The sequence below is a fragment of the Miniopterus natalensis genome, chromosome 2 (assembly GCF_054644295.1).
Source record: "Miniopterus natalensis isolate mMinNat1 chromosome 2, mMinNat1.hap1, whole genome shotgun sequence".
Classification (NCBI taxonomy): Eukaryota; Metazoa; Chordata; class Mammalia; order Chiroptera; family Miniopteridae; genus Miniopterus; species Miniopterus natalensis.
In genome coordinates this window covers 108,737,054-108,763,838 of record NC_142082.1, presented here as the reverse complement: position 1 = coordinate 108,763,838, position 26,785 = coordinate 108,737,054, and the positions used below count along the sequence as shown (strand labels likewise).

The 26,785-nt window shown below is 44.8% G+C and overlaps 1 protein-coding gene across 1 annotated transcript in view; it reads left to right on the top strand.

Annotated features, from left to right (window-relative positions):
• Positions 1-26,785, top strand: part of PLXNC1 (plexin C1) — a 155,148-nt gene that overhangs the window by 95,816 nt on the left and 32,547 nt on the right. Inside the window, exons 12-21 of the mRNA XM_016215211.2 lie at positions 1,743-1,830; positions 4,892-5,095; positions 5,207-5,392; positions 7,779-7,881; positions 10,771-10,872; positions 11,178-11,281; positions 14,857-14,895; positions 15,178-15,302; positions 16,497-16,695; positions 21,905-22,051. Coding sequence (XP_016070697.2) covers positions 1,743-1,830; positions 4,892-5,095; positions 5,207-5,392; positions 7,779-7,881; positions 10,771-10,872; positions 11,178-11,281; positions 14,857-14,895; positions 15,178-15,302; positions 16,497-16,695; positions 21,905-22,051 — 1,297 coding nt within the window. The remainder of the gene's footprint in view (positions 1-1,742; positions 1,831-4,891; positions 5,096-5,206; positions 5,393-7,778; positions 7,882-10,770; positions 10,873-11,177; positions 11,282-14,856; positions 14,896-15,177; positions 15,303-16,496; positions 16,696-21,904; positions 22,052-26,785) is intronic.

Below are 26,785 nucleotides of genomic sequence, written 5' to 3'. Positions count from 1 at the left end.
GAGGCCTCTCTCCTGGGCCCGGAGATGGCCTTCTCCTCCCTGTGTCCTCACATGGTCTTCCCCTGGTGCCTGCCTGTGTCCTAGGATACGGGTGAGCCATGTGCTAACTGACACCCGTATTTCCTCCTTTTGTGAGGAACCAGTCATTGGGCCTACCCAAATGACCTCATTCAACCGTAATTACCTCTTTAAAGACCCTCTCTCCAAAAGTAGTCACATTCTGAGGCACTGGGGGTTAGGACTTCAACAGTTCTGCCCATAACAGTGGCATGAGGAAAATTGAAATTTCCAAACCGAGGCTCTAGCATGGCAGTCCCTGCTCTGGGTCTAATTCCTTCCTATAAATAAAAGCACATATTGGCCCTAGCTGGTGTGGCTCAGTTCGTTGGGCATTGTCCTGTGCACCAAAAGATTGCCAGTTCAATTCCCAGGCAGAGCACATGCCCCGGTTGGGAGCTTGATTAAGGGGTGTGCAGGAAGCAGCCAATCCATGTTTCGCTCTCACATTGATGTCTCTCTCTCTCTTCCTCTCTAAAAAAATCAATAAAAATATTTTTTAAAAATAAAAGCACACATTGATGAAGCACTCCCACGTACCTGGTGCGTTATATCTATTGACTCAGTTAATACTCACAAGCGGAAAAAGAAAACTCGACTATGAATGACCCATTTTGCAGAGGAGGAAACTGAGGCACAGAGTGTTCAAATGACTTCCCCAGGCTCCCAGGGCACTGTGCTCTAAGGCACCAGTGTCCTGCTTTGCGGTAAAATAAGAGGCTTCTTGCTGTCCATTCACCTATGACATTCTGAGCTCGTGTCTCTCGGTGACTCCTGGGCAAGCACACGGCTCTGCAGTCTGGCCACCGGCCACGCTTCGCTTGGTTTTCTAGTAACGACTATAGGCTGGCACGAGGCCAACTGGGCCCTTTCTCCTTGTGGCTGGAAGGTTCAGGGCTCAGTGTCTTTCTTCTGCCCTACACAAATTAGCCCACTCGTGCCCACGTGCTGGTCTTGTCGCCGTGGGCCCAGCTGACATACCAGGCTCCTGCACCTTGGAATGAGTGCCTAGTGACCCACACGAATGAGGGTGTGAGGGCAGCCAGAGCTGTGAACAGCTGCGTATTCCACATCTAATGACCACTTTGCTTATATGTGATTATGTGCTGAGAATATGTGAAATCATTTGGCTTGGTTTTGGAGAGAGAGAATGTCACTGTTATTTATATGGCTTACCAAATAAAAAGATGTACTTCTACTGTCATTTATAATTTTTACCTTGTCCAAAGTGTTTTCTGTCTCCCTAAAGAAATATAATTGGTAGGTTGGGAGTTTGATTTTGAAAATTGTTAGACTGAAGAATCTTCATATAGATTAAGCAGCAATCAAACAAAATCCTGTCTAGTGAAACCTTTTCAAGGTACAGCTGATGATCTGATTATATGTGGCAACATGGCACAACAAACTCAAAATTCCATGAAAGAATTGGGGCATTTTCCTACAAATTATAACAGGATTCAATGTGATTTTTTATATGTATGCACCTTAAAAACTATGACTTTGAAGCCAGTATCATTAAAAAGACTTCTAAAATTGTCCTGCATTTGAAATTAAGATTTGTTCATTTGCTTTCAAACATAACTGAGTTTCGTGTTAAGTGTGAATAAATCGATAGCTTTGTTCATAAATGCAAAAGGCCTGTGTGTTTACTATGAAACTCTTACTGTTGCTTTTTTTTCTTGCAGTGGTGGTCAAAATATAACCATCATGGGCAGAAATTTTGATGTAATCGACAACTTAATCATTTCACATGAGTTAAAAGGAAACATAAATGTAAGTCTTTGGCCGCTTTGTAATAGTAGTTATTTTCAAGGATGGTTTTGTTTTTATAACACTAAAATACGTTGGGGGATATAGTTTATGTCTGTGCCTTGTGACATTACATGCTCTTACCTGTGTATGATCTATGCCATCTGTGCTGTAAAGAAAATAATAAGACTTTATGCTTGTAGTTGAGTATTTTGAGTTGTGGCACAGAGGAGAGAGGAATGAACTTGGTGTGACAAGACCTGCCATTTCCTCCGTGTATGATTTATGGCAGCTCACTTTAATGAGGCAATGTTTGTGAAAATGTGTGAAAATGCTGTGTGAGTGGCGAAGGCATGATGTAAAGAAAAATAGCATCTCTGTGAAGAGTAGGTGGCGTTCCCAATGCACAGCGAGAGCTGCGGTTCAGAGGGTCAGCAACCTGCTCAAGTCCCAGAGGCCTTATCACAGGCTTCCTCTCTTGCTATTATCCCTTTGACCTGTCTTGGTCCCTTCCTTCTGCTCTCACCTCTTCTTGCCTTTTATCTCCCCACGCAGTGGTCTGGTATCTACTCACCCAATTCTTACACCAACAGGAGTCACACAGGGGCCTCATTACAAGAAATGATGGATTGTAGGTACAGGTTGTGGTCTCTGGGTGCACGTCTGAGCTCCTCCCAAGTGCTCGCCTCAGTCTCTCTTCCCCTTTCTCTCCTTCCTTAATGAGATGTGAAGGCTGCAGCCTCTGGGGGGGCCCAGCCTGACCACTTCCTGCCAAGCTGCTGTCTTGAGTGGTCACAGACCCTGCTTGGGACCAGTGTGGGTTCAGGCCTGGATACAGGAGGCCTTCCTAAGGCATCCTTGCAGCCTTGTCATGCACACTTCCACCTGCTGATGCCCTTCAGAGCCAGTTCCAAGCCTCACATTGAATCTGATTCCAGACCACGTCTCTGGGATGTGAACACATTCCGTTGAGCTGTTTGCATAGATTGACCCTCTGACCAGAGGCATTGCCTGAATTTGTAAGTGGACTTGCTCTCCCTCCCTAGCGCCGTCCCTAGATCAAGTAAAACTTATTGTGCATCTACTGTGGGCAAAACATTTTGATGGGTGCAGGGAAAGAAAAAAATAAGATGGTCATGTTGCCTTAATGGAGGGAAATGGCAAATCCACACTGGCATTGAATATTGAGAGCTGGGGTGTCTTCAAATTCTAGGTCCTCTGATTCTCGGCCCACTCAGAAACCCTGTAAATCCACGAAGGCACTGCGTGTGTGTTTCCACATGGAAGGGAAATTACACATGGATGGGATTAAGAATGTCTGCAGAGTGGACCAGGATGGGTGGGATTGGATAGGTGGGAACAGGAAGGCCAGTTCAGGTGCAGAGGACAAGGACAGGTCACTGCCAGGCCTGGGATGGGAATGTGTCAGCTGGTACCCAGAGGACAGGTCGGGAATGAACAAGAAGGGTGGCTGGAAAACTGCTGGGCTCTCAAGGAGTATCAGACTGAAACTGTGCCCTCAATTCTGTAGGCAGTGGGAGAGTGGGAGGTCTTTGAGCAGGCAGTGACATGAATATAGGTGCCCTTTGGATTATTTGGGCAATGGTTCATGCAATAGTGTGGAGAGGCAGTAACTGATAAAGGGCCAGGGGACCAATGAGAATGCTCGTGCCAAGTCCAGATGTGGTTGAGACGTGAGCAGGTCTGAGGGCTCAGCCGGCCATTGGGCTGTTGTCAGCAGGGCAGGTCCGGACACAGTGCGGAGCTGGAGATGACTGGGCCATCTTTGTCAAGCTGCTAAGAGAAGGAGCCCCGGAACAGCGTGATGGGAGGGAGAGCACAGAGGGAGGAGAGGAGAGCTCGCGATGGAACCCTGCGGAGGAGCTTCGGGTTAAGGAGGGAAAGCAGATAAGATGGCCAGCGGAGGTGGCCAAGGGGTTGCTTGGAAACTAATCAGAAAGAGCATTTCTGCTAATGGCAGCTGGTAACCAGTATGGAAATTGAGAGAGTTGAGGATAATGAGGTTAGGGTGACCCTGTCACCGATAATCTCTCTAGAAGGCATCTTTAATAAGAAGCCGGCCTGCCGGGGTTGTGGCTGCCGAGAAGTAGGGGCAGCGGGGTTAGTGGTTTTCATCAGGGCCCCAGAGTGTGAGCGCAAACGGGGCTGTGGTTTGGAAAGGCGTTGCGGCGGATGGAGGCTTTGCTTGTCTCGGCCCTTTGCATCCAATTTTCCCACCTAGTGCCTCTTCCTTCCCCCTTTTATATGCCAATATTAGCGAGTAGGTAAAAACTGCAGAAAACTCCCCACCTGACAAATTTCTTTCCACAAGTTTTATTGCCCTCCTGTAAAACGTTTGTTAGCCTCCCGCTCCCAGCAGCCTTCTCTGCCTGTCTCTCTGCAGGCCTGAAAATTCCAGTATTTATGTTTGCTAGCTTTTATAAATAAACCTGTAAAGTGGGCCACCGTTCTGCATTGTTTACAGCTTCATGCAATTCTTCCCACGGGGGACGCACTATCCCTTTAACTTTTGTTCCTCTCTTTTCTGTTGGGCCTGCGGAGCCTTTTCCTCCTTGTGGTCAGTGATTTCCGCTGAAGCCTGCAGGAGATTCCCCTGCATGACTCAGCCAGCTCTGGCCCTTGCCGAGGGTTCCTTTCCTCCTTTCTGGGAGTTTCCAAGGACCCAAGCGAAGGACATACAGGTCCATTGGTGCAAAGTCTTCCCTTTTCTCAAGCCTACTTCTCTCTGCGTACAGTTTTTCCCCCCCAAAGCATAACTTGGCTGCTTTCATTGTTGTTAATAACATTAATAATAGCTAGCATTTGTGTGCCAGGCACTATTCTAAGCATGTTTGTGTGGATAATCTCATTTAATGCAGCCCTCATTTAATTTAATGAGTCCCCGTCTCATTTAATTTGATGTAGGGTGAATTCAGCCCTGCAACGTGAGCAGTATTGCTGTCCCACTTTATAGATGAGAAAACAGAGGCCCAAAGGAGTTCAGTTGCCTGGGTCACTTAGCTCTTAAATCCCAGAGCCGGGATTCATTAACAAGGTTCCGAAATGCTCTTTCCTTGGCCCGCAGGTCTCTGAACACTGCATGGCAGATTACTGCAGTTTCTTAGCACCCGGTGTAAAGAGTTCAAAAGTGCGGACAAATGTGACTGTGAAGCTGAGAGTGCAGGAGACCTACTTGGATTGCGGGAGCTTGCAGTACCTGGAGGACCCCAGGTTTACAGGCTATCGGGTTGACCCCGAGGTGGACACAGAACTGGAAGTAAAAATCCTGGTACGTTTCTCATTTCGTGCGGGCTACGCCGCCCTCGGCTGCAAAGTGTGCTTTAGTTTGTGAGTCTCCACGCGCACCTTCATTTCTTCATCTCCGCTTTGTTCTTCACAGAAGGAAAATGATAACTTCAACATTTCCAAGAAAGACATTGAAATCACTTTCTTCCATGGGGAAAATAAGCAGTTAAATTGCAGCTTTGAAAATATTACCAGGACTCAAGATCTCACCACCATCCTCTGCAAAATTAAAGGTATCAGAGCTGCAAGCAGCATTGCCTCCTCGTCGAAGAAAGTTCACGTAAGTCACCTGACAGCCCCGCATGTTACCTTATTTAGGGGAAGTCCTTGATGAAACCAGAGCCAGAATGGAATATGGAATATTTTTCAGGTCTTTAGGTCTTCACTTTAAACAGAAGATGAACAAAGCTGGTATTGCAAGCCCAAGCACAGTTCCTCCGAAATAGCTGCCAGAACCCATCCACGTGCCTGTTTGAATGTCAGAGTGGTGAACACATCATTGTCTATGCTGCTAATGAGTCTTGATAGCTTTTGTTCTAGCCATACGTTGAGACTGTAGCATCTGCAAGCAGAATCTCTAGACCCCTTGATGAATGAGCTGTCAGTCTTTTCCCAAATGCAGAGATGACAGTCTTAGCAGAATCCCAAAGTGGGGGCCTCTTTAGCACCCTCAGAGGAGCATTTGCGTCTAACGGAGCCCAGATAGCCTATGGTGGTGGGCTGCTTCCTCCACATAAAGTCATACTCACAGTGATTAATCTTTTCCCAGATATGTTTGAGGGTCCCACCACTGGTTTATTTATGTCCCCCAATAAAGATGTGAGGCCACGGGGAAGGGAAACATATTAGAAGTCTCCCTTTGTAGTGTTCATGCCATGTAAGGCTCTGCACAGTCTATAACAGAAAAAAAATGCTTTATGACCTATAGTCATAAATACTCGGATAAAGGACAGGAAAAAAGAACTTCAGACTGGAAGGCAAAACAAAAATGTGTTCATGTCCCAGCTGCACCAGTTAGTAGCTGTGGAGCCTTAGATGAGTCACGTAGCTTCGCCGAGCCTCCCTCGGTCATCTGTTGTATGGTAAAGATGGTAATGATCATCATCAAATCAGTAACAACTACTAAACTCACTAGTACTCCCCCATGTCCAGTTAGCTGAGAAGAGCAAATGCCAGCATCCTCCATTATTCATGAAACAGTTCCTGAGTGCCCGCACTGGGCTGGGGACAGCCGAGAAGAAAACAAATAAAAACCACTCTCCTTTATGGAGATTACCTAAAGAAATACAAAGCAAAGAAAATAAATTAGAAATGTGTTAGATGCCAAAAAAGTTGCAGGTTCGACTCCCAGTCTGGGCACATGCCCTGGGTTACGGGTTCGGGAGGCTGCTGGTCTGTGTTTCTCTTGCACATCGATGTCTCTCTCTCCCTCTCTCTCCTACTTTCTCTCTAAAATCAATTAAAAATATATTTTTAAATGTGTTAGGTGGTGGTAAGTATTACGGAGAAACTCGAAGCAGGAAGGGGAATAGGAGGAACATGGGGCAGTGGGGCCAGTTTTATGATGGTGCGAAGAAAGGGTCTCCCTATAAAGATGACATTTGAGTACGGAGCAGGAGGAGAGGAATGCACCAAGGGCCATCTGGGGGAGAGTGGGCGACGTGAAGGTTGCAAAGGCCCTGAGTTGGAAGCCTACCTGGTGCATTTGAGAAGCAACAAGGAGGCCGGTGGGGCTGGAGTGGAGAGCAAGAGGGAATATTCTAAGGGAGTTGGAGAGTTAAGGTAGGAGCCGGGAGAGCTGACAGATCATTAGGACCTTGTGGCCATCGTGAGGACTTGGCTTTGAGCTCTGGGAAGCCACTAAAGAGTTCTGAGCAGCAGTGCCATGAGCCCACTTAGTTACTTAATATAGCACAGTTAGTCTTCACCACGACGCTCCAGTTTAAAGACGAGGAAAATGGGGATTGGATGGTTGATAACTATCTCAAGCTCCTGCAGCTGGTAAGGAGAGCAGGTGGTGAAGCTGGGATTTAGGACCCAGGCTCTCTTTCTGGGTCCGGCATCTGTGCTCTGGCCTCTTTGCCCAGATGCTTCCAGAGGGGCAGGCATTGCTCCGGGGTTGGAAATGTGCTTAAGATGTATGTGTATGTAGATGCAAAACTAAGGCTTGATACAGAGTTTTTCCCTCTATGAGTTTTACAAAATTTTTATAACCCAAAACTAAAATTGGTAAAGGCCCTCAGGGATCATTCAGGCAGAGTTGCCAAACTGGCCTTCGCTTCATTTAAAACAGGCCTGCCAAGAAAATGCAAGATGTAGAAGACATAAAAGGTAGTTGCTTCCTTGGTCAAGGGGTAAGGGGCTTCTCATCCTCAAGTTACCACCTCTTTGAACCCCCCAGGGCAAAATGGACCAAGATTTAAAATCTCTAGGTCTAGTCTAGCACACCTCAAATGACATATCTGGAAACCGAGGCACAGTGAATATACTCATTGGCTCCAGGTCACATAGTTAATCTGTCCCAGAGATGGGACTTGAATTCAGATATCCTACCTAGTTTGCCATCTCTTTTTATATCCTGGGGAAAACCATTTGGGGGAGAAAACTGTATAAATAGATATGGTACCCAACTCGATTGGGTCTAATAACACTTTTTGTTCCATTAGGTCAAACTGGGGAACTTGGAGCTCTACGTTGAGCAGGAATCGGTGGCTTCCCCTCTGTACTCTCTGATTGGGCTTCCCATCTTGCTCTTGATTGTCATTTTTGGTAAGTGCCCTGTTTAATTTTGTCAGAAAAATTATTCCCTGGGGCCTCTCTTCAGGCAGGCTGACTTCCAGCTTTCAGAGGCTGTTTGCTTCAATTAAATATTGATGGATGAAAACCCAGATCAGAACTTTGGGACAGGAATAGTAGGTGCATCTTGCGGGCTTTCTAAACATTTTTAGGATGGTTTTGGAATAAAAGGCTGGATTACAAAGACAGTATTTTAGTGTTTGAGAAATACAGGAGTGGGCAAAAGTAGGCTTACGGTTGTGAGCACGTGAAACAGTTTATCCTTATATTACTGTTCAATAAGTATTGTATTATTTCCCATATGAACAACTGCAAACCTACTCTTGCCATCCCCTGTTTAATCCACATTGCTTCCCCTATCATTTGAATTGTGAGGACAAATGTCCCCCTTACATTATTCCCTCAGAACTCTGGGGTTTTGGGCTCCCATGCCTTGGTCCTCTCACCCTGCTGGCTCATTCTGCCAGCCCACCCCTCCCGCCCACCCCGCCCTGCTTTTCCTGGCAGGACTATATGTTAGAAGGCTGATCTGCACCGTCTAGTAAAGTGTTCCAAGGCTCATCCAAGCACGGCGATCCCGTGGTGGTTGCTCACTGGCTGAATCTGGCTAACCCATGTGTTTTGTTTGGCCCACACAGCATTTTTAAGCACTTTGATGTAGTTCACAATGTTTTTAAATTAGGTGATTCCCATTTTTAAAAAACCCTTGAAAATTTGAAAGGTCTGGATCATTGGATCCCAATTTTCCCGTAGCATCGGTTTGCTGGAGCTGAGTAGCAGCTACTACTTGGGAGAGGGCATATGTTCAGTGGGTTCTTCCCACAGTCTCCACTACTCTCTGTTGCTCTACTCAGGTCACTTAATTCATCTATGTACCTGGGCCCTGTAGCCATTTAGTTTGTGAGCTCTAATTCTGAGCTGCTTTTCATTCTGTTTCTTCTTGTCTTCTTAGAAAAAAGAACTCTTCCCCACAACTAATGCAGCACTTTGTATTTTTTGACTTAACACAGGCATTGTGTTTCTGAGGTTTTCTGTTAATAGTTGTTAATGTCTCCTTCCAGATGCTTGCTCCCTCACACATTCACTCATCCATCTCTGCATCCACTTACCTTGTGTTTATTGAGTATCTGTACTGCTAATAACTGTGCCAGTCTCTGGAGCTAGAGAAGACGAGTTAAGGCCTAGTCCTTTGTCTTGGGTGGTCCTCAGTTCAGTGAGGGAAAGATTTATGTGTATGATTAACCAGCCTAATGGAATGAACTCATTTTACAGAGACCCTGTTATGCCCTGTTGGTGATCATTTCAGGTATTTTTTATGCTCTCCCTAAGTTGTCAACCCCTATTTTGTATCTGGAATCCAGAATTAGGCTTGATATTTTAATAAAGTCCTGTCTGGTAGTGACTCCAACTAAGATCACTTGTAAATTCTAAATGCTGGGCTCCGTTTTGAGAATCGGCTGCTGTTAAGCAACCGTAGATGTCAGTCTCATTCTATATTCACATCCACTTTGTGGCTTACTGGGAACCTGCGATCCCACCCTTCCTCGCCCTTCATTTTGTTTGTAGAGGTTGTTTATGCTCTTTAGGGTAAAGTGGGCTTAATTTGACGCACTGCTTTCGGCTTCATTGGTATCTGCAAAGCCCTTTAAAATTCTCAGCCCCTTCTTCCCATGATTTCAGGGAGGCCTATGTCATCAGCAGCTGAAGTGAGTCTACTCTTCAGTCCGTCAATCACATCAGGAGTGAAAACACTCAGCACACCTGGCCTAGCGTGCCGCCTACAAAACACCCCACTGTGGGATGTTTATAATCCCCCTGGGGATTACAGCCACGGGAAGCCCCCTGCTCAGGGGATGAGGCCTGCTAGCTCCCTCCCTGCAGTGAGCCAGTGTTGCCCAGGGTGGGAGCAGTATCTCAAGTCATGCTCCTGGGAAAAGGGGCCCCTTGGTCAAGTAAATTTGGGAATTACTTCATGCCCCTCCCTTTCTTGAAGATGTACAGTACCTGTTAAAGTTAAGACTGTTAACTTTACAAAATGGTCCAGGGAAAAACTATTTCATTTTCTTTCCTCCAGCATCATTCCCATCTACTGGCAGCAGGGTCCTTTTATCATGAAATTTCTATTAAAAGAAGAAAAACTTTCTAGAATAAGATAATGATAATTGACAATTGTTGAGTATTCTTTAAAAAAAAAAAATGGTCTCAGTGCTTTCTTTGAGTTAGGCCCTTTGACAGATAAGGCAGCCACGCACAGAGACGCTGAGAAACTTACCTGAGGTCACACAGCTAGTAAATGGCAGAGCAGAGAATGAATCCAGCACTAACCCTGTTCAGGTTATTGCCTCTGTAGCGCAGATAGAAGCAAGACGAAGTGGAGAAAGCAGCAATATCTAGATATGGTGTTTTCACGGTGGACCGCGTATCATGCCGCCCCATTTCATCCCTGCGAGTTTGGCTTATGTAGCTAACTGTGGATCTGTGGTTTCTTTCTGCATTTGCGGCTCAACTTTATTTCTCCAGAGGTGTTTAGAAACATTAAGGAAAAAACAGCCTGTGGCTGTAGGGAAACTTGGCTTGTTTCATTACTTTCCAGCCGACTGGGATCTTTGGTTACAAGCGAAGTTTATTTGATTTGATTTTCACTTTTAAGATGAGAGGGGCTTTTTTGTTTTTCTGTTGCATTTTAGCATCCTGCTCTTCAGAGTGACCCGGCACAGGGCATTTTTCTTTTTATAAATTCCACCTTTTAAATGCTACTCTATCTCTGCCTCTCGCTAAAAGAACTATAAAGGATGACTTCCGTTTTTCTTTCCGTTTTTGGAGTTAACATGTCAATCTGATGCTGGATCTCTGTCTCCTCAGTGGCTGTGGTGGTGACCAGGCACAAGTCCAAGGAGCTAAGTCGCAAACAGAGCCAACAGCTGGAGCTCCTGGAGAGCGAGCTCCGGAAGGAGATCCGTGATGGTAGGCTCCAAAATTTTATTTGTAGAAAAACAAGCCTTTTTTATTGTCTTTTTTTTTTTTTTTACCCTTAAATGGAAACAGCTACGGTAATAAGAAGTGTTTTTATAATAGAAGACAACTGAACAGCAGGGTCTGGGCCTGACTTTGTGTCTTATTTCAGCTCTTCTCTGCAGCCAAGCAAGTAATTATCTATTGTTTCTTCTCTAATGAAAACCAAGGTCATACTTCGCGTTAGACAAAGCAGCAGAGGATTTTATCCATTGTTTGCCGAGTTAAAATATTGCTCTTGGGATTCTGTTTTGCAGGCTTTGCTGAGCTGCAGATGGATAAATTGGATGTGGTTGATAGTTTTGGAACTGTTCCCTTCCTTGACTACAAACATTTTGCTCTGAGAACTTTCTTCCCTGAGGTAAAAGAGCATTGATCATGTTCCTAAGGTTGAACCTTGAATAATAATGAAGGTGCTTGTTGCTATTGTTAAAACGGGTGTTTGCTTCGGAGGCAGCTGCAGATGATGTGCCTGGTACAGAGTAAAGGCTTAGGTTTGGGCAGAGCAGGGAGGAGGAGAGTTATTAATTGGATTGATTAGGGTATAGAGCAGTGATGGGTCACTGGCAATTACTCTTTGTCCAGTAACAAAACCCTCAGAGGGACAGAAGTTCAGAGTGATGATTTTTGCTTTATTTTACTACCAGTTTAGAACTGAATTTGTAGCTGGGAAGCAAGCTAGTTTATTTAAAAATCAATAGCTTGTGGGCTGGCCAATCTGTTGTGTTTATCTGCACGACTTCCACCACAGCTTCTAGATTATTCACCATTACTTCTCAATTGGAAATGAAAAGTACTACCGGCCAGGAGGCAGGAAAGTAGACATGTCTAGGAGAATTTGAGTTGATAACAGCCATGTAGAGTTTTTGTGGTTTTTTAGCAATGTAGAGTTTTGTGGTTCACTTCAGTAGCTGTTATTTAGCTAATCAGTTAGCATCATCCTCATTTAGGAGCAGTAGCTGCACCCAGTGAAGGATTTGTGGCAGGAATCCAAGGAGTAGTCTACTCAGCCCTTTGGGTTTTCGGTCTCACTCATGTTCTTACACCTCCATTTTCTCACCCACTCACTCAGCCTCCTTCATTTACCCTCCCAAGTCCTTGGCGAGGTCCACTCATCCTCCTGTCATCACCGCCTCGTCCTGATTCCCCAGCTCCACCAAACTGCCCTTTTTTGTCCAGAACTGGTGACCACAGAGAGCCCCAACCTCTGGAACACATCAACACTAAATATCACGATTAAATGTAGACTTCTAAACAAAGCCAGAAATCTTTCCAGGCCAAAAGAGAGGTTGTATCACCTTCTCCGAAGCCTCTCAGCTACATTTGGCCGGATGCCTAGAGTTCAGAAACTCAGACACATGCAGTAAGCAATTTCTAGTTTCTTTGTCATTCTAGAAGTGGACACCATGATACGTGATGTTGTGTCTGGAGGTTGGGATACCGCCATAAAACACCCACCATATTTTTTGTCCAAGCCTTAATGTTGTAAATCAAGGAGGCTATAAATAAGACTTCAGCTTTTTGCACTTGTAAAGTATTTCTTTTAAACTTATCCTCCAAGAGTACCAGGCACCAGGACTTGCCATTTGTCACCTGGTCCATTTCTACAGGAGAGCACCCAGTGGGGAGGGGAGCTCAATTCCCTGAATCAGGATGACGGTGCAGAGCCTCAGCAAAGCTTGCATCACGAGTCCCATTTCCCAGCTCTCTGAGATCCCCATTAAGAATTTAATACCAAGAAAATAGCAGAGATTTCTACCATCAACATGAGTACTGTGTGGGCTTTTATATTTAATGATTGCTCTTGAGTGCTGAAGAGAGTAATCTGTGGCCTGAAAAAGAAATTTTCCTGTCTTCTAAATTCAGTAATCAAGAGCAAGATAGAGTGATGAATGCAAAGGAGGACTGTTGCGAGTGTTTGAAAAATTCCAGGGACACTTCTGTATTAGTACACTGATTTTCAATTGGGGTGCCGTGGCACACTGGTGTGCCGCAAGAATTTTTAAAACATGCAACACCTGACTCTTTAGTCAGGGGCACCGACCTCTTTTCCCTTAGATTGTCAAGTGAAAAATGACAACAGCCAACACAACAATAGCCATCTGGTGTGAATGAATCAAAATTAGACCTATTTTTTTGGTCAGATAGGCCAAAAATGTGATATAGTTTTTGGCATGCCAAAGAATCTTAGTAATTAGTTTATGTGTGCCATGAGATGAAAAGCATTGAGAGTCGCTGCTTTAGGAAAAGAGAGAGAGTTGCAAGAAGCCAGACTGATTCAACTCTGGGTTGTGTACAATCTTTGAGAAGACCCGGGAAAAACAAGAATAAATTTATCAGAACTCTATCGAGAAGACCTAAGTTAAAACTGAATAATAATTAGGAAAAGATACAGTGAACAGAGGAACATATTCTATTAGGACAATGCCCACTGAAATGCATGCCAGGCTGCAGAGAAGCCCTCCTGTTAACCAGGCCCTCTCCTGAGAGATCAGGAGCTCCTACCTTAGCCTGGGCGTTGGGTGGTAGAGGGAGATTTTGGGTGGTCACCACCTGCCAGATAACAACAGGCAAAACCCAAAGGGAATTGGAGGTTCGCAGAGGCCCAGGCATCACCAGTTCCTGGTTCTTCACCTTGCGGTTGGGTTTGGCTTTTAAGCCTTGCTTTTCATTATATTGACTACTTTGTTTTGATGAAAATAAGAAATAAGGGTAAGCAGAGCATCTGACCTCCTAGAAGAGGGAAATCTGAATGAAAGGAAGTAGGAGTCTTAGGGAAGCCAAGGCGGCATTTCCCTACTTAAGGTCAAGATGCAGACTGTTTACACTGCCTATCTGCTTAAAGTTGGTTCAGCAGAAAAATAGTAGGAAGTAGGAAATGCAACCAGTGTTCAATTTTTCTGCCTACTACCAAGGGAAAGCATGACCAAAATAGTTGAGGTCTTCTTGCTTGGACTAACAAATCAGAAATTCTCTGCAGAAGAAGTTTAATAGATAAATAGCCTGAAGTTCTAATTTTTACCAAAAAAAACCCCAAAAACAAAAAAAAAACAAGGAAAGAAAAACAAGTTTATTTTTTATTCTGTTGACTCATTTAAAGTGTTACTCAGCATTCTTTTTAAAATTTAATCATTTAATTCCAATAAGATTTATGGTACATTAAGAAAAGAAAATTCAAATTTAAAAGTTTATATCCAGGGGCTACATAGCATCACTCGTAAAAATATTTTTAGGAAGCAGCAGGAGAACAGGACTGCTGTATAGTTCGCTGTAAGTTAGATAAAAACAATAATAGCTGACATTGAGAACTTACTATGCATTTATTTATTTTATTTTCACATCAAGCCCATGAGATGGGAACCACTATTGTCCCCATTTTGCAGATGAGGGAAGTTGGACACAGAGAGGTTAACTAACCTGTCAACAGTGATATGACCAGTATGTGATGAAATCAGGACTGGAAGCCAGTTAGTTTGGCTCCAGATTTTAGCTTTTAACCACTCCTCTCCCTCTTGAATAACACTGTGTATCGAGACAGTAGATACTACTAAGCTAAGACATGTGAAAGTTTACCAACACAATTCTGTATTTATGCTTCGAGGAGTGGTTTGCATATTTGCATAATCTTCTTTAACCACACTTCTTTAACTTTGAGTTAGTTCTTCTAAAGTGTGAGATGCCTTCATCTACCAAAAACGGGACTGATGCCATGATAATTATTATTCTTAGAGGTTTTCAGAATTCATCGGTGTTTCTTGGGAGCTGAATAATTATTTATTATGCATTAGAGAATATGCAGTGAGCATAAGCCCAGGGGCTCTTCGGATTAGCAAATAGTGTCTCTGCTTTATTAAAATGGACTTGGGTATTATAACAAAAAACACTATTCATTTCCTTTGGATGTTATGAATAATAAAAGTGTCTCCTTCCTCTCAGTCAGGTGGCTTCACACACATCTTCACTGAAGATATGCATGTAAGTCTATAAGTTTTCATTTTTAGCCCATGACTGCCTGACTTGCATAGTGTTATCATCATCATCATCATCTCCATTATTACTTTGAATTTTTATTGTGGGTTTTTTGGGATCATGAATTCAATATGAAATAATTCATTGTCTTGGAAAACCCATTGTGAATCTATTATCTAACTTTAAGTTATATTATACTATACTATACTATACTATACTATACTATACTATACTATACTATACTATACTATACTATACTATACTATATTATACACTTTTCCCCCCCAGAACAGAGAAGCCAATGACAAGAATGAGAGTCTCACAGCTTTGGATGCCCTAATTTGTAATAAAAGTTTCCTTGTTACTGTCATCCACACCCTTGAAAAGCAGAAGAACTTTTCAGTGAAGGACAGGTATTGGTCAATTTGTTTATATTTTGAAAGTCATTAAGTAGAGAAAATAAAACCTGAGCTCCTTATTTTATTTCCAAACCACAACCTGAGCTTGGTATCTTGAGAACAGGCTGTTTGGCTGGGTGGTCCCGCAACTGTGGTATCTCCATTTCAGATCACACCGCCCCAACACAAATTCTTTTCTAAAGACACACACATGCAACTTCCCTCCCCCAAAAAATCCCTGAAAAACCCCAACACCGAGAAAAAACATGAGTCCTGAATCAAAACAGTGGAAGTGATACTTTCTATTTTTAAAAACACCCTGAAAATTCGGGAAAGACGCTCACTTCTTGTTACCACTCTAGTTTAAAGTTCAAGGACTGAAAACACATAAAATGTCCTGAAGTTAACATCAGTGTGTGATTTTTACGGATGGAGAATGAAGGTGGTTGAAACCCAGACTGTTTTTTAAAAAGCGCCCCTGGACAGGACCCCGTTGCCCCCCAGCTGCCACGGAAACTGCCACCTGGGCCAAGCGCAGCCACCTCCCTGTCCGAGGCTCTGCGTTTTCCTTTGTGTGTGTGCTTTTTCTCATCTGTATATATTTTTCTTTTCTCTTTTATTGAGATATAATTGACATACATTGGATAAGTGGAAGGTATACAGCAAGATGATTTGACATAAATATATGGCAAAATGATTGCTACAATCGTTTAGTTACTCTCATATAGCTACAGAAAAATGCTTTTCCCCCTTGTGATGAGAACTTTTAGGATTACCCTTTTAACAGCTTTCCAATACACCATACAGCGGTGTTCCTATAGTCACCATGCTATACATTACACCCCCAGGACTTATTTATCTGACACTTAACTGAAAGTTTGTACCTTTTGACCCCCCTTCATTCGATTCCCCCTGCTCATCCCTTAACCTGCTGCTGGTAACCACAAATAATCCGATCTCTGTTCCGGTGAGATCATAACATATTTTTCTCTCTCTCTCTGACTTATTTCACTTAGCATAATGCCCTCCAGGTCCATTCATGTGGTGGCAAATGGCAAGATTTCAGCCTTATTTATGGCTGAATGGTATTCCATTTTGCCATGTGTGTAAATGTATGTACCACAGCTTCTTAATCCATTCGTCCACTGAAGGATACTTCGGCTGTTTCCATGTCTTGGCTATTGTGACCAAGGCTCTATTTTTAAACAGGTGTCTGTTTGCCTCCTTCTTAACCATTGCCCTGCAAACCAAGCTGGTCTATCTGACCAGCATCCTGGAGGTGCTGACCAGGGACCTGATGGAACAGTCCAGTAACATGCAGCCTAAACTCATGCTAAGACGCACCGAGTCCGTGGTTGAAAAACTCCTCACAAACTGGATGTCCGTCTGCCTTTCTGGTTTTCTGCGGGTAAGTGTCGAATCCCCTCCTCGGCAGTGTCAGAGGTAAGACAATAGGCAGTTATTTTTAGCAGCTGCTGATGTCTTTGCCAGGATAAGACCTGAACACTCCATGGAGTCAGCATTCACTCGATTTTAGTCCTGGTGAAACCAGAAAAGTAGGCACTCCTGTTACCTGTCACCACCAGAACCAATAAGTAGAGACAGATTGAATCTTTATGGCCGCTTTATTCAAATGGCCTGTGATCTGAGAAGAAGGAGGGTTGTGTCCCCTAAAGACCGTCTTACATCTCATCTCCAGCTGACCCTTTTTAGAAGGAGAAGCAAAGTGTAGGTAAAGGCTTTGGAATTCAGGGAAAAAGTTAATCAGATAAAAGCTGCAGTCCAGTGATTTTCAGAGCATCCCTTCATCTGCTGACCAGTGATTCTCTTTTTTATTTTTTATTTTTAAATATGTTTTTATTTATTTCAGAGGACGGGAGAGGGAGAGAGAGAGAAACATCGATGAGAGAGAGACATTGATGGGCTGCCTCCTGCACACCCCCTAGTGTCAAGCCCACAACCCAGGCCTGTGCCCTGACTGGGTATTGAACTGGTTACCTCCTGGTGCGTGGGATGACACTCAACCAACTGAGCCACACTGGCTGGGCCTCACTGGTGGGTGATTCTTTATCTGCATCCTGGGTGGAGCACAAAGGCTCCAATACTGTCTTGGTCACTTGCAGTCCTCCTGGAGCACAAAGGTCTAATTGTTTTCTGGTGTCCCAAAGTCAGGGCAGGTCCAGTCATACATTTAGTATCTGCAACAATAGCTTTCTACATGCATCAATTACCAAGCTTATTAACTGTATATCTAAAGCTAAAAATTTTTTAACTTCTTGAGTTCCCCATCACTGGTCCTTACCAGGAGCACACAAAGGGGAAAGTAAAAATTGTTTTTGGTGTAACTGGCCTAATGCAAATGTAATTCATTTAGAATTTCCTCAGGTAAGACTCTTTTCTTTTTAAAAATGTTATTGTGGTAAGAACAATGAACATGAGACTTACCCTCTTAACAGATATTTAAGTGTTAATAGATTTTTAAGTGTTGCTATCTATAGGCACAATATCATACAGTAGATGTCTGGAACATATATTGCATAACTGACTTTTGAGCCCACCTCACTTCATTCATTAACAACCAGAGCCCAGTCGGCCCCCTTAAGAAACTGTACTGAGTGGAGGGAATATTTCAGATACTGCAAAGAACACCCTATTCTTGGGGGCCTCCGAAGCATCTGGGAAACACCCATTTACGTACCAATGTGCTGTAAGCTAATTACACTCAATTCTAACCAGTCATCCCATATTATAAAGCAAGTCCCCAAAGAGCCTTCGCCCCTTGAGTCCACTTTGTTGGAGTCACTTTAACATCCTGGCTGTAATCTAATTGAATCTTAAAACATTTTCAAATGCAAACTTTGTGCAGATTCCAGTGGTTCAGAGAGTAGGCCCTGAAGCCCACTGCTTGGTCTGAAATTAAGACTCCACTTACCAGAGGCCCTGAGCTGCCTGAGCCTTGGTTTTGTAACCTGTGGCACTGGAAGAAGATGATTTTAGGCCTGTTCTGAGGCACAGATGGAAATGTGTGCAGTTGCTTAGCACTGAGTAAGCACTCCGTAAATGTTGGCCATCATTATCATAAAATATTGATAGAAGAGTGAGAGTGTTCTGTTGAACCCAATCTCCACTCGGCCCTCTGAGGCCCCTGGTGCAGAAGGTTCTTTTCCTTTAATTTCACCAGCCATCCAGATTCCAGCAAAACTGCATAATTGTGTATTTGTAGCTAGTTTCAAAATCTAATTAAACTTTGAATAAGATATACTGCTATGCCACCGGTTTTAACAGTGCTACTTAAGTTTAGATCCAAAAGCAGCACTTTAAATAGACTGTGCTTAGTTTAATGTTTAATGCAATCTTACATGTAGATGCACAACATTTTTTTTTTTTTTTTTACCAACCCCTTCCTCTCCCAAGGCAATACCCATTTATTAAGATTAATGAAATCTGCCTTCTTTTCTGTTTACTTGGTATAAATCATCATACGCTTTGGGGAGGTGTTCAGTGATTATTTCTGGGGTGAATATTTTTTGCTTTCCACCAATCTAGTTTCGGCCACAACTTCCTCTAAACGGAACCCTTTTAAGCGGGACTCTTACCTAGTTTTCAGGGCTTAGTTTAAAAGGCAGATGGCTGCCCCACCACAGTGCCATTGAACCAGAAGTTCTGCAAGTGGGGGCCCTATTACCCATGTTTTCTAAGCTCCTCCAGGTAATTCCATCTGCCCGATATTTGAGAATCCTGGGATAGTAGAATGAGCACTGGACTAGGAGTCTTGGTTAGAAGCTACAGGTTCAGGCTCTAAATTCATCTGAGCCCCAGAGAGCTATGTGTCTCTGGATATGGCATCTACCACCAAACAAGGGTAGTGGTCATTGGTTTTAAATTCCTTTCCAGCTCTTCTGGGATCTTGTGATTCTTGCTCTGAGCCCTCAGGGGTTGGTCAGAACCATGCTCTTGCTGCCCTTGGATGAGTCACTCCAAAAATCTGGGCTCTAAGCCCAAAGGGCCCCCTTGAGCAGAGGGTTCTGGGTCAAGATTCTGCAGTGCTAACTGAAGAGCATCTTGGGGTGAGGGGGTGGCATGCTCACCGGGAGGAAGTGGCACTGAGCCAGTGGGCGATACTTTCATTTTCAGTGGAATAATTCCCTCTGCAGTGGAGGGCCCAACTTCCCCCACTGGGCGCCTGAGGTGGTGTAGGACTCTGATAGCTCTAGTCCCCTGCCCTACCCCACAAACATTTGACTGGGTGCCACTGGCTCTGTAACCTTCAGGTAACTACCCCTGTGAACCTCCCAGGCTCTGGCAGTAAAGTAACAATAATATAGGGTGTCCCCAAAAAATGTACACACACACTTTGAATAATTATAAAGGCAGTATTTATAAAAATACATTTCATTTTCAAAACTGAGCTATCAGCTGTTAAAATGTCTATACATTTTTTGGGACAACCCTGTAGTAATGACTGCCATTTATTGAATGTGCCAGACATCATGCTGGGAGCTTTGTTCACCTTTTCTCATTGAAATCCCATGAGGTAAGTACCTTCATGACCATTCTACTTAGGGGAGAATTGAGGCACACAGCATAGATGTGACTTTCCCCAGACCCCACAGCTAGCGTGCGATAGCGCCAGGAATTGAGAGCTCTTTGCCTCCCCAGCGAGGCAGGTACCTTCTTACAGGCTTAGGAGAGGATTTAAGGATGGAAGGAGATCACAGGTGCTGAAAGCCTCTGGCTCAGCCAGGACCAGAGTCGGGTCTTATGGGAAAAGTCGGCGAAGGGGCCAAGCTTAGCTGCCATCATGGGAGGGGAAGAGTGGGGGCAATTGGGTGAGCAGGGCTCTGCCGCAGGCCAGCTTCCGAGGCCACTGTGTGTGCCCTGGTCTGAAAAGATGCTTAAGCCCTCAGCAGGTATGACTAACCTAGACGTGTGTTCAGTGGTGACAAAGAAACCCCACGGCCCATGGTTTCCTAAGCCTGCTGCACAGCAGAGTCCCTGGGAAGGTGTTAACACTGCAGATGCCCAGGCCTCTCAGCTGGAGAGATTCTGGATCTGTAGGTCTAAAGTAGGGCCCAGGCTCCTGAACTTTTTACCAGGGCCCTTGGGGATTCTGCTGATGAGTATCCGGGTTATAACCACGCCTGTGAGCAGCAGTGTGAGGTGAGTGTAGCTGCACTCAGGAGGATTCCTTTGAGTCCTAGCTGCCCCTCCACACAGCTCCGGAGAGCCCACCTGGCCCTCGACGCCAGCCTCTGTGGGCACCTCCAGCCCCTCACGAGGGCACTACCGCGTCTCTGATGTGCTGGAGGAAAGGAGAAGCGGAGGTTCTTGTGGTTGGGACATTACCTAAGAGGGTGGAGGGAAAGAGAAGAGAGCAGTGTGGTTGTGAACCACTAAATAAAGGAAGTTTCTCAAAGGAATTTAAATGTTGTGTACTAGTTCCAACACTCCCTCCACCTGGGAAATTTCTGAACATTTCACCCCTGTCCTACACTGAGGAGACTCAAGGGTGTTTCGATGGGGGGGGAGAGAAGCGATAAAGGGAGCAGGAGGAAGCTGCGGGACTGGGGAGGGCTCGTGCTCTTGGAGTCGGTATAAAGGCTGGGGTGGGGGGGGGAGCAGGGACTTAAAAGAAGCCTCAGCTTATGTGTGCAGAGGAAGCGGGTGCGAGGGCCAGTGTGTGCTCCCTTCAAGCCCGTCGGCCCTCGTCCCCTGGCTGCCTCGCCGTGCCCGCGGAGGCCTTCGACTTCCTGGTTCGGGCCTGGCGCTCCCTCCCCCACATATTCTCCTTCGTGTCTGTTGTTCAGGGAGGCTTCTTATTTAGCAACGCTGCAGCAGCAGAACACACGAGCTTCCACTTGGGCTGCCCAGGCTCCATTTAAGCCCAGAGTAGCTACACATTTGAGGCATTTCAGTAACAGCAGAGGTGGCAGCCCCTGGCCCAGGAAAGGGTGCAAGTGGCAGAAGCATGGAGAGAGGAGCCCTCAGGATGGGCCGTCAGGATGTTTGGCAAAAGCCTTAGCGCAGGCGGGTGGCTCTGGTCCAGGGAAAGGAGGTGACACACACTGTGGCTCCGCCCCCATAAAGGTGCCCAGCGGGACTGCGCGCACTGGGTCTGGGAACAGCATGGGACCGGCAGGAAGGCCGCCTCCTTCATGAAAGGCTGTGAGCACCCGATGTCTGAAATGTTCTTATGTTTATTCTAGTTACCAAGGCTAATTGTTGTGCATTTTTAAAAGTGCCATTCATTTTCGGCTTTTCTAAAAAAATAAATAAATAGGGATGTATGCAAAGGCTCAGCCTCTGCATCTACTCGGTGTTCTTAGGTGTTAGCCAGCTGATGAGCACTGTCTGCACACACAGGCCTCACAGGCAGGGGTGCTCCACCAGTGCCTGCACTTCTTGTGGCTGTCGGCTGAGTGCATGTGCGCACGTGCCCGAGTTTTGTTCTCAGTCCTAAGTGGAGCAACATGTATTTCCTTGGGAGTTTGCTGTTGGTTTTTAGAAAACACTGCCTCCTGTCTCCTGCCGTGCTGACACACACTGAAACTTTGATTCTTTGGAAAGTACAGTGGATTCTGCAGAAAGCTAACTGTCACTTTTGTGTCTTTTCCAAGGAGACTGTTGGAGAGCCATTCTATTTGTTGGTGACAACTTTGAACCAGAAAATAAACAAGGGTCCCGTAGATGTAATCACGTGCAAAGCCCTCTACACTCTCAATGAAGACTGGCTGCTGTGGCAGGTCCCGGAATTCAGCACCGTGGTACGTCTGTGCTGACCGTTCCCATCCGGACTCAGAAATAAGTCTGGCTGGGGGTTGGAGGGTAGGGTGAGGGCTAGGGGATCACTTACAGTGAACAGGTATCATTCCTACTTGTGGGAGGCCTCACACATCTAGTCAATTAAAAACAGTAGTTGATAAAATGTTAACACGTGTTCACATAATAGATTTTAATTGCTTGGGCTAGGGGAGAAAGTATTGTAATGATGCCTGGGGTACTCATCAATTTCCAAAGATTTTAATACCAGGATTGCTTATAGCTTTCAGCATCGTCAAAGGAAATGCAAAGTACTCCCTATTCAGCACTTATAATTGCAATCAGAATTTCTCAAATGGCTCTGCTCTGCAAGACAATGTGTGAAGATATATTTCAGCCAAATTGAGGCCATCTTATTTTAGAATGATAACATAAAACAAACTCCACTGTGTTCCCCATGCAACATGACGCCCTTACTTTATTTTCTTGGATTAGTTACAAATGTTTGGTGTCATGCACTTAATGTTCTGTGATCTCATAGTTATTTTTAGAGGAAAGCTGTAAATCATTCCAGGATGATTGCCTGGCTGCGGGAGGGTTTCACCCATCCGAGAACTTGCTTTCCACCCATCCCCACCCCACCACCACCCAGCCACTTCCCCCCCTAAAGAGAGAGGGACCAATTTCCTGCACATACAGGAATTTTAGAGAACGAAGCATGGTAAGTATCTCCAAAATTACTTAGGAATATTCTGCGCTTTTCTATTAATAGAGACTTGGGAAAGAGATTGCTGTGTCTTGATTTGATCTTTAGCCCTATGGACACTCTGAGCTTCTTCACAATCTTGTTAGTGGAGAAGCAGGAAAAAATGACAGTGAGGTTTTGGGATCGCTCAGTGAGGGATCTGAGTCTGTGGCTTTGCTCTGCGTGGCGAGCACGGCAGTGTCATCCTGGAAGAATTCATCTCCTAATTGGACAAGGCACCACATTGCTGTAGACCGCCTTATGGTTATGTTCTCTGGTGGCGGCGTAGCCCACAGATCAGTTGTTTCGAGTTCTCGGTCATTGGAAGATATAGCTCACCCTCCACTGAAGATGGCACCATGCACACACAACTCCCATCCACCAGGCAGGAAGCTGAGCAGAAAGTTAACAGTTCTGTTTTCCATCTGTACACCATCTGCATGGGAGAGGCAGTGGGGTGCAGTGGTTCCCAAATTTTAGTATGCATTAGAATCACCTAGAGGGCTTAGTAAGCACCAATTGCAAGACAGTACCCCAGAGTTTCTAAGCCAGGAGATCCTGGGTATGGCCTGAGGGTTTGCATTCCTAAAGAGCTCCCTCCAAAAGCACATTTGGAGAACTATTGGAATAGTGGTTAAGAACCCTGACTTCTGAGCCAGGCATGTTTGAATCCTTCCTCTGTCACTGCCTAGCTGTGTGACACTGGGCAAGTTTCAAAACCTCTCTGTGCCTCAGTCTCCTTGTCTGTAAAATAGAGATGATGATCACAGTGCCTGTCTGTCTCATGGGTTAAAAGAGTCTGTATTCTGCAAAGCACTTAGAACATTGCCCGGCATGTGAGTGCTATTTAAAGCTTTATTAAATTTAATTCATGGCTCTTCGGGCGCTTGTTAGAAATGCAGATCCAGGTAGACCAATGCCTGGGTCTTTCCTTGGGAATGATTAATTCAGCGTCTCTGGGGATGGAGAACCCACTGGCATCTTGGAGATCAAAAGATGAGCTTTGTATCTGGGCCTGTTGTCTCTCCTTCTGCTGATCCTGAGTTTGTCTTCAAACCCAGGGCCTTGGTCCTAAACCAGAAGATGTTTGTGCTTTTACTTTGAAACATTTTAGAAGCCCCACAGGTTCCCAAAGAGAAATACTTGCAAGTGAATATAGGTCAGGGAATCCAGCAGTAATTTACTTTCATGAAAACGTGAACCCCAACAGGAAGGAGAGGGAAAGGAGAAGATGGGATTGGGAGTGGGGGGAAGTCAAATGCCTGAAGCGGCTTTTGAGGTTTGAGTCCCTTTTAATGCTTTACATCTGAACACTTTTCCCTTTCATTTTGAAACATTATTTATTTCACAGTCAATTAAAACCATGTGCTTATGATTTGTTAACACTCAACTCATCATCAAAGTGTTTCCTGATGTTGAAGAAATTCATGTTGACTCTTGGGTTCTTTTTTCCTTTCTCACCCCTGGGAGAAAGACTAATGGAAAATTATGATTTTAGATGTCCACATAAATCTTCCTTTTCAAATTTGGATTTGCCATCAGATGTCTAGAGTCGAGACTGGAAAGGGGGTGGGCCACTTCTTTCTGGGGGCCTTGCCTTTGACAGTGAACTTTAATGCCTTTTATTGGCTCTGTCCCAGCCTCTCTTTCATGGCGGATGATTGTACTAGAAGCTCCGGAGAAGGCACGTGATCCAGTCTATGCTTGTGTGACAAAATGTTAGCAGAAGGTCAATATAAAAAATTTAAAGGTTTTCATTTCCTTTCAGGCAAGTTCCACAGCTTTAACCCTCACATCTCTCTACTCCCTCCTCCCCCTCGCTCTCACTTTAATTCCCCCTCCTTGGCATGTACACCCAGTGGTTTGAAGTCTTGATTTTCTAAATTTGCCTGAGGTGGTTTAAGTAATTGAAAACCAAGGTGTGCTGAACAAACTGGAGTGAGTATGTGTATAAATTCTTTCAAGGAAGAAAAGTCAAAAATCCAGAGCAGCCCCGTGACAACTTGCAGTGACAGCCTGGTGCCATGGCAGGGACACGTTTAAAAAAAAAAAGGCCCCCCAACTCCTGTTTGGCTAAATGCTCAGAAACACAGCACCTCATATAGCAACCTAAAAAGGAGGGCTCACACCTCTAAGATTAGGATGTGTTCTCCCTGAGGCGTGGGGTGTTTTCTAGAACACAAAGACACCCTGCCACTTCTCCTACATGAAATTATTATTCTAACAAATGGGCTCTGAGAAGTCCTTCTTTATTCCCTGCATCCCGAGAGGAAAATGCCTCTGTTTTTGCTCAAATGTAAGAAAAGGCCCCTGGTCTCCCTTCCTCTGGCGCCTTCAGAAACCACCCCCTCCCACGGCGCCGGGGCTGGGGCGCAGCGGGGCAGAGCGCCCAGCGTTGCCATCCTCCGAACGCGGGCCCCCGAGGTCTGAACCGCAGGCCTGTCCTCCTCTGCTCCCCCGGGACTCGGGTGTGACAGCTAGAAGAGGAATGAACCCTCTCCCTCTGGTTTTCGCTCCTCTGCAGAGCTGGGCACGTTGCTTTTGTGGCTGGAGAACCGGGCCCTGAGCGAGCCCTGCGGGGAGGGGGCGGCTGCAGGGCCCCCGCCGAAGCTTCGGAGGCGCGGAGGCTTGAGGATTTCAGTCCCGGGAAAGTGTACCAGGGGGAGAAAGGACATTTACTCACTTTCAGGAAGAGATGAGAAAACCCAATAACTCGTAGCAAGTGTGCTGAATTAGCAAGAGAAGAGTGACTTGTAATCAAAGTTAGGCGAGAAATGTTTTTTTGAACCCTTAAACCCAGGAAATGAGCCTGCCAGTCGCAGCATCTGAGAGATAGCATCTTCACAGCCCGGGCAACGTGTGCCAGCACACAGATCATTGCCCTCATTCTCACATCTATGAGCAGGTCTTTAAGATTATTAGAAATTCTTGAAAAGGCACAGATACATGCCTGCAGAAATCTTAATGCCCCAACCACGATTTATTCAAGGGTGATGCCCGCCCCCACCAGTCTGTCTTTTTTCGCCTCGTAGTTACCATCTCTGGGATAATCGTGTTTAATAAAATATGTCACATAGAGCGGAGCCCTCGGTATCTCTAGCAAGAATTTCTCATCCCCGTGCTTCTGTTAGCACGGTGGCTGTCCCCACCGCTCCCCAGCTCCTTGTGTCCCATTTAGTTTGTCCTTTCAGGAGATTCGTTATCCCCACGATTAAACAACCCACTGTCCCGATTAAGTCATTCTCTCTTACTTCAGTTACATCCCATTGTTCATTAAATCCTGATGTTTGCACTTCGGCAATCTTGTTTTTAATACCCCTAGCATTTGTGGAGAAACAGTGAAGTTAATTAACAATTCTTGAGCTTTTCCCCCCTTTTTCTCTCCACCATAATGCAAATCATTTCCATTATGACTTGCAATAATACTGAAACCATTACTAGCTTTACAGTTACTGTTCTGAGCTTCCTGACCAAAGAAGTGAAACCATTTTTTATAATCATTTTAGGTAAGTCATTCCCTAGCTGATGATAAGCAGTGGAAAGTAAAAAATTAATGTTAAATGAGTGCCTCAAATGATTTTCCTCTCATCCCCTTCTCACAACCCATAATCATGGAATTAGAAAATAATTTAGTTACCTAAATACAAAAGTATTTAATTTTCTTCTTTATGGCTCAGATGTGACTCTATTATTTCATTGTTAAGCATCCTTATTTACACTTGTGCCCCTCAGAGAATGGTAACTTTTATATTTATAGCAAATTGTGGCGGAGATAAGGGCGTTTTTTAGAATTGTCTTTTCTTGCATTGTCAAATTCAGCATTCCATTTGAAGTTACTAGTACCTAGAGCAGGGGATCCGCAAACAACAACCTATGTGCCAAACATGGCCCTGCTGTTTGTTGTTGTAAATAAAGTTTTATTGGAACACAGCCATGTCCCTTTATTTACTATTGTCTATGACTGTTCGTGCTACAACTGCAGAGTTGAGTAGTT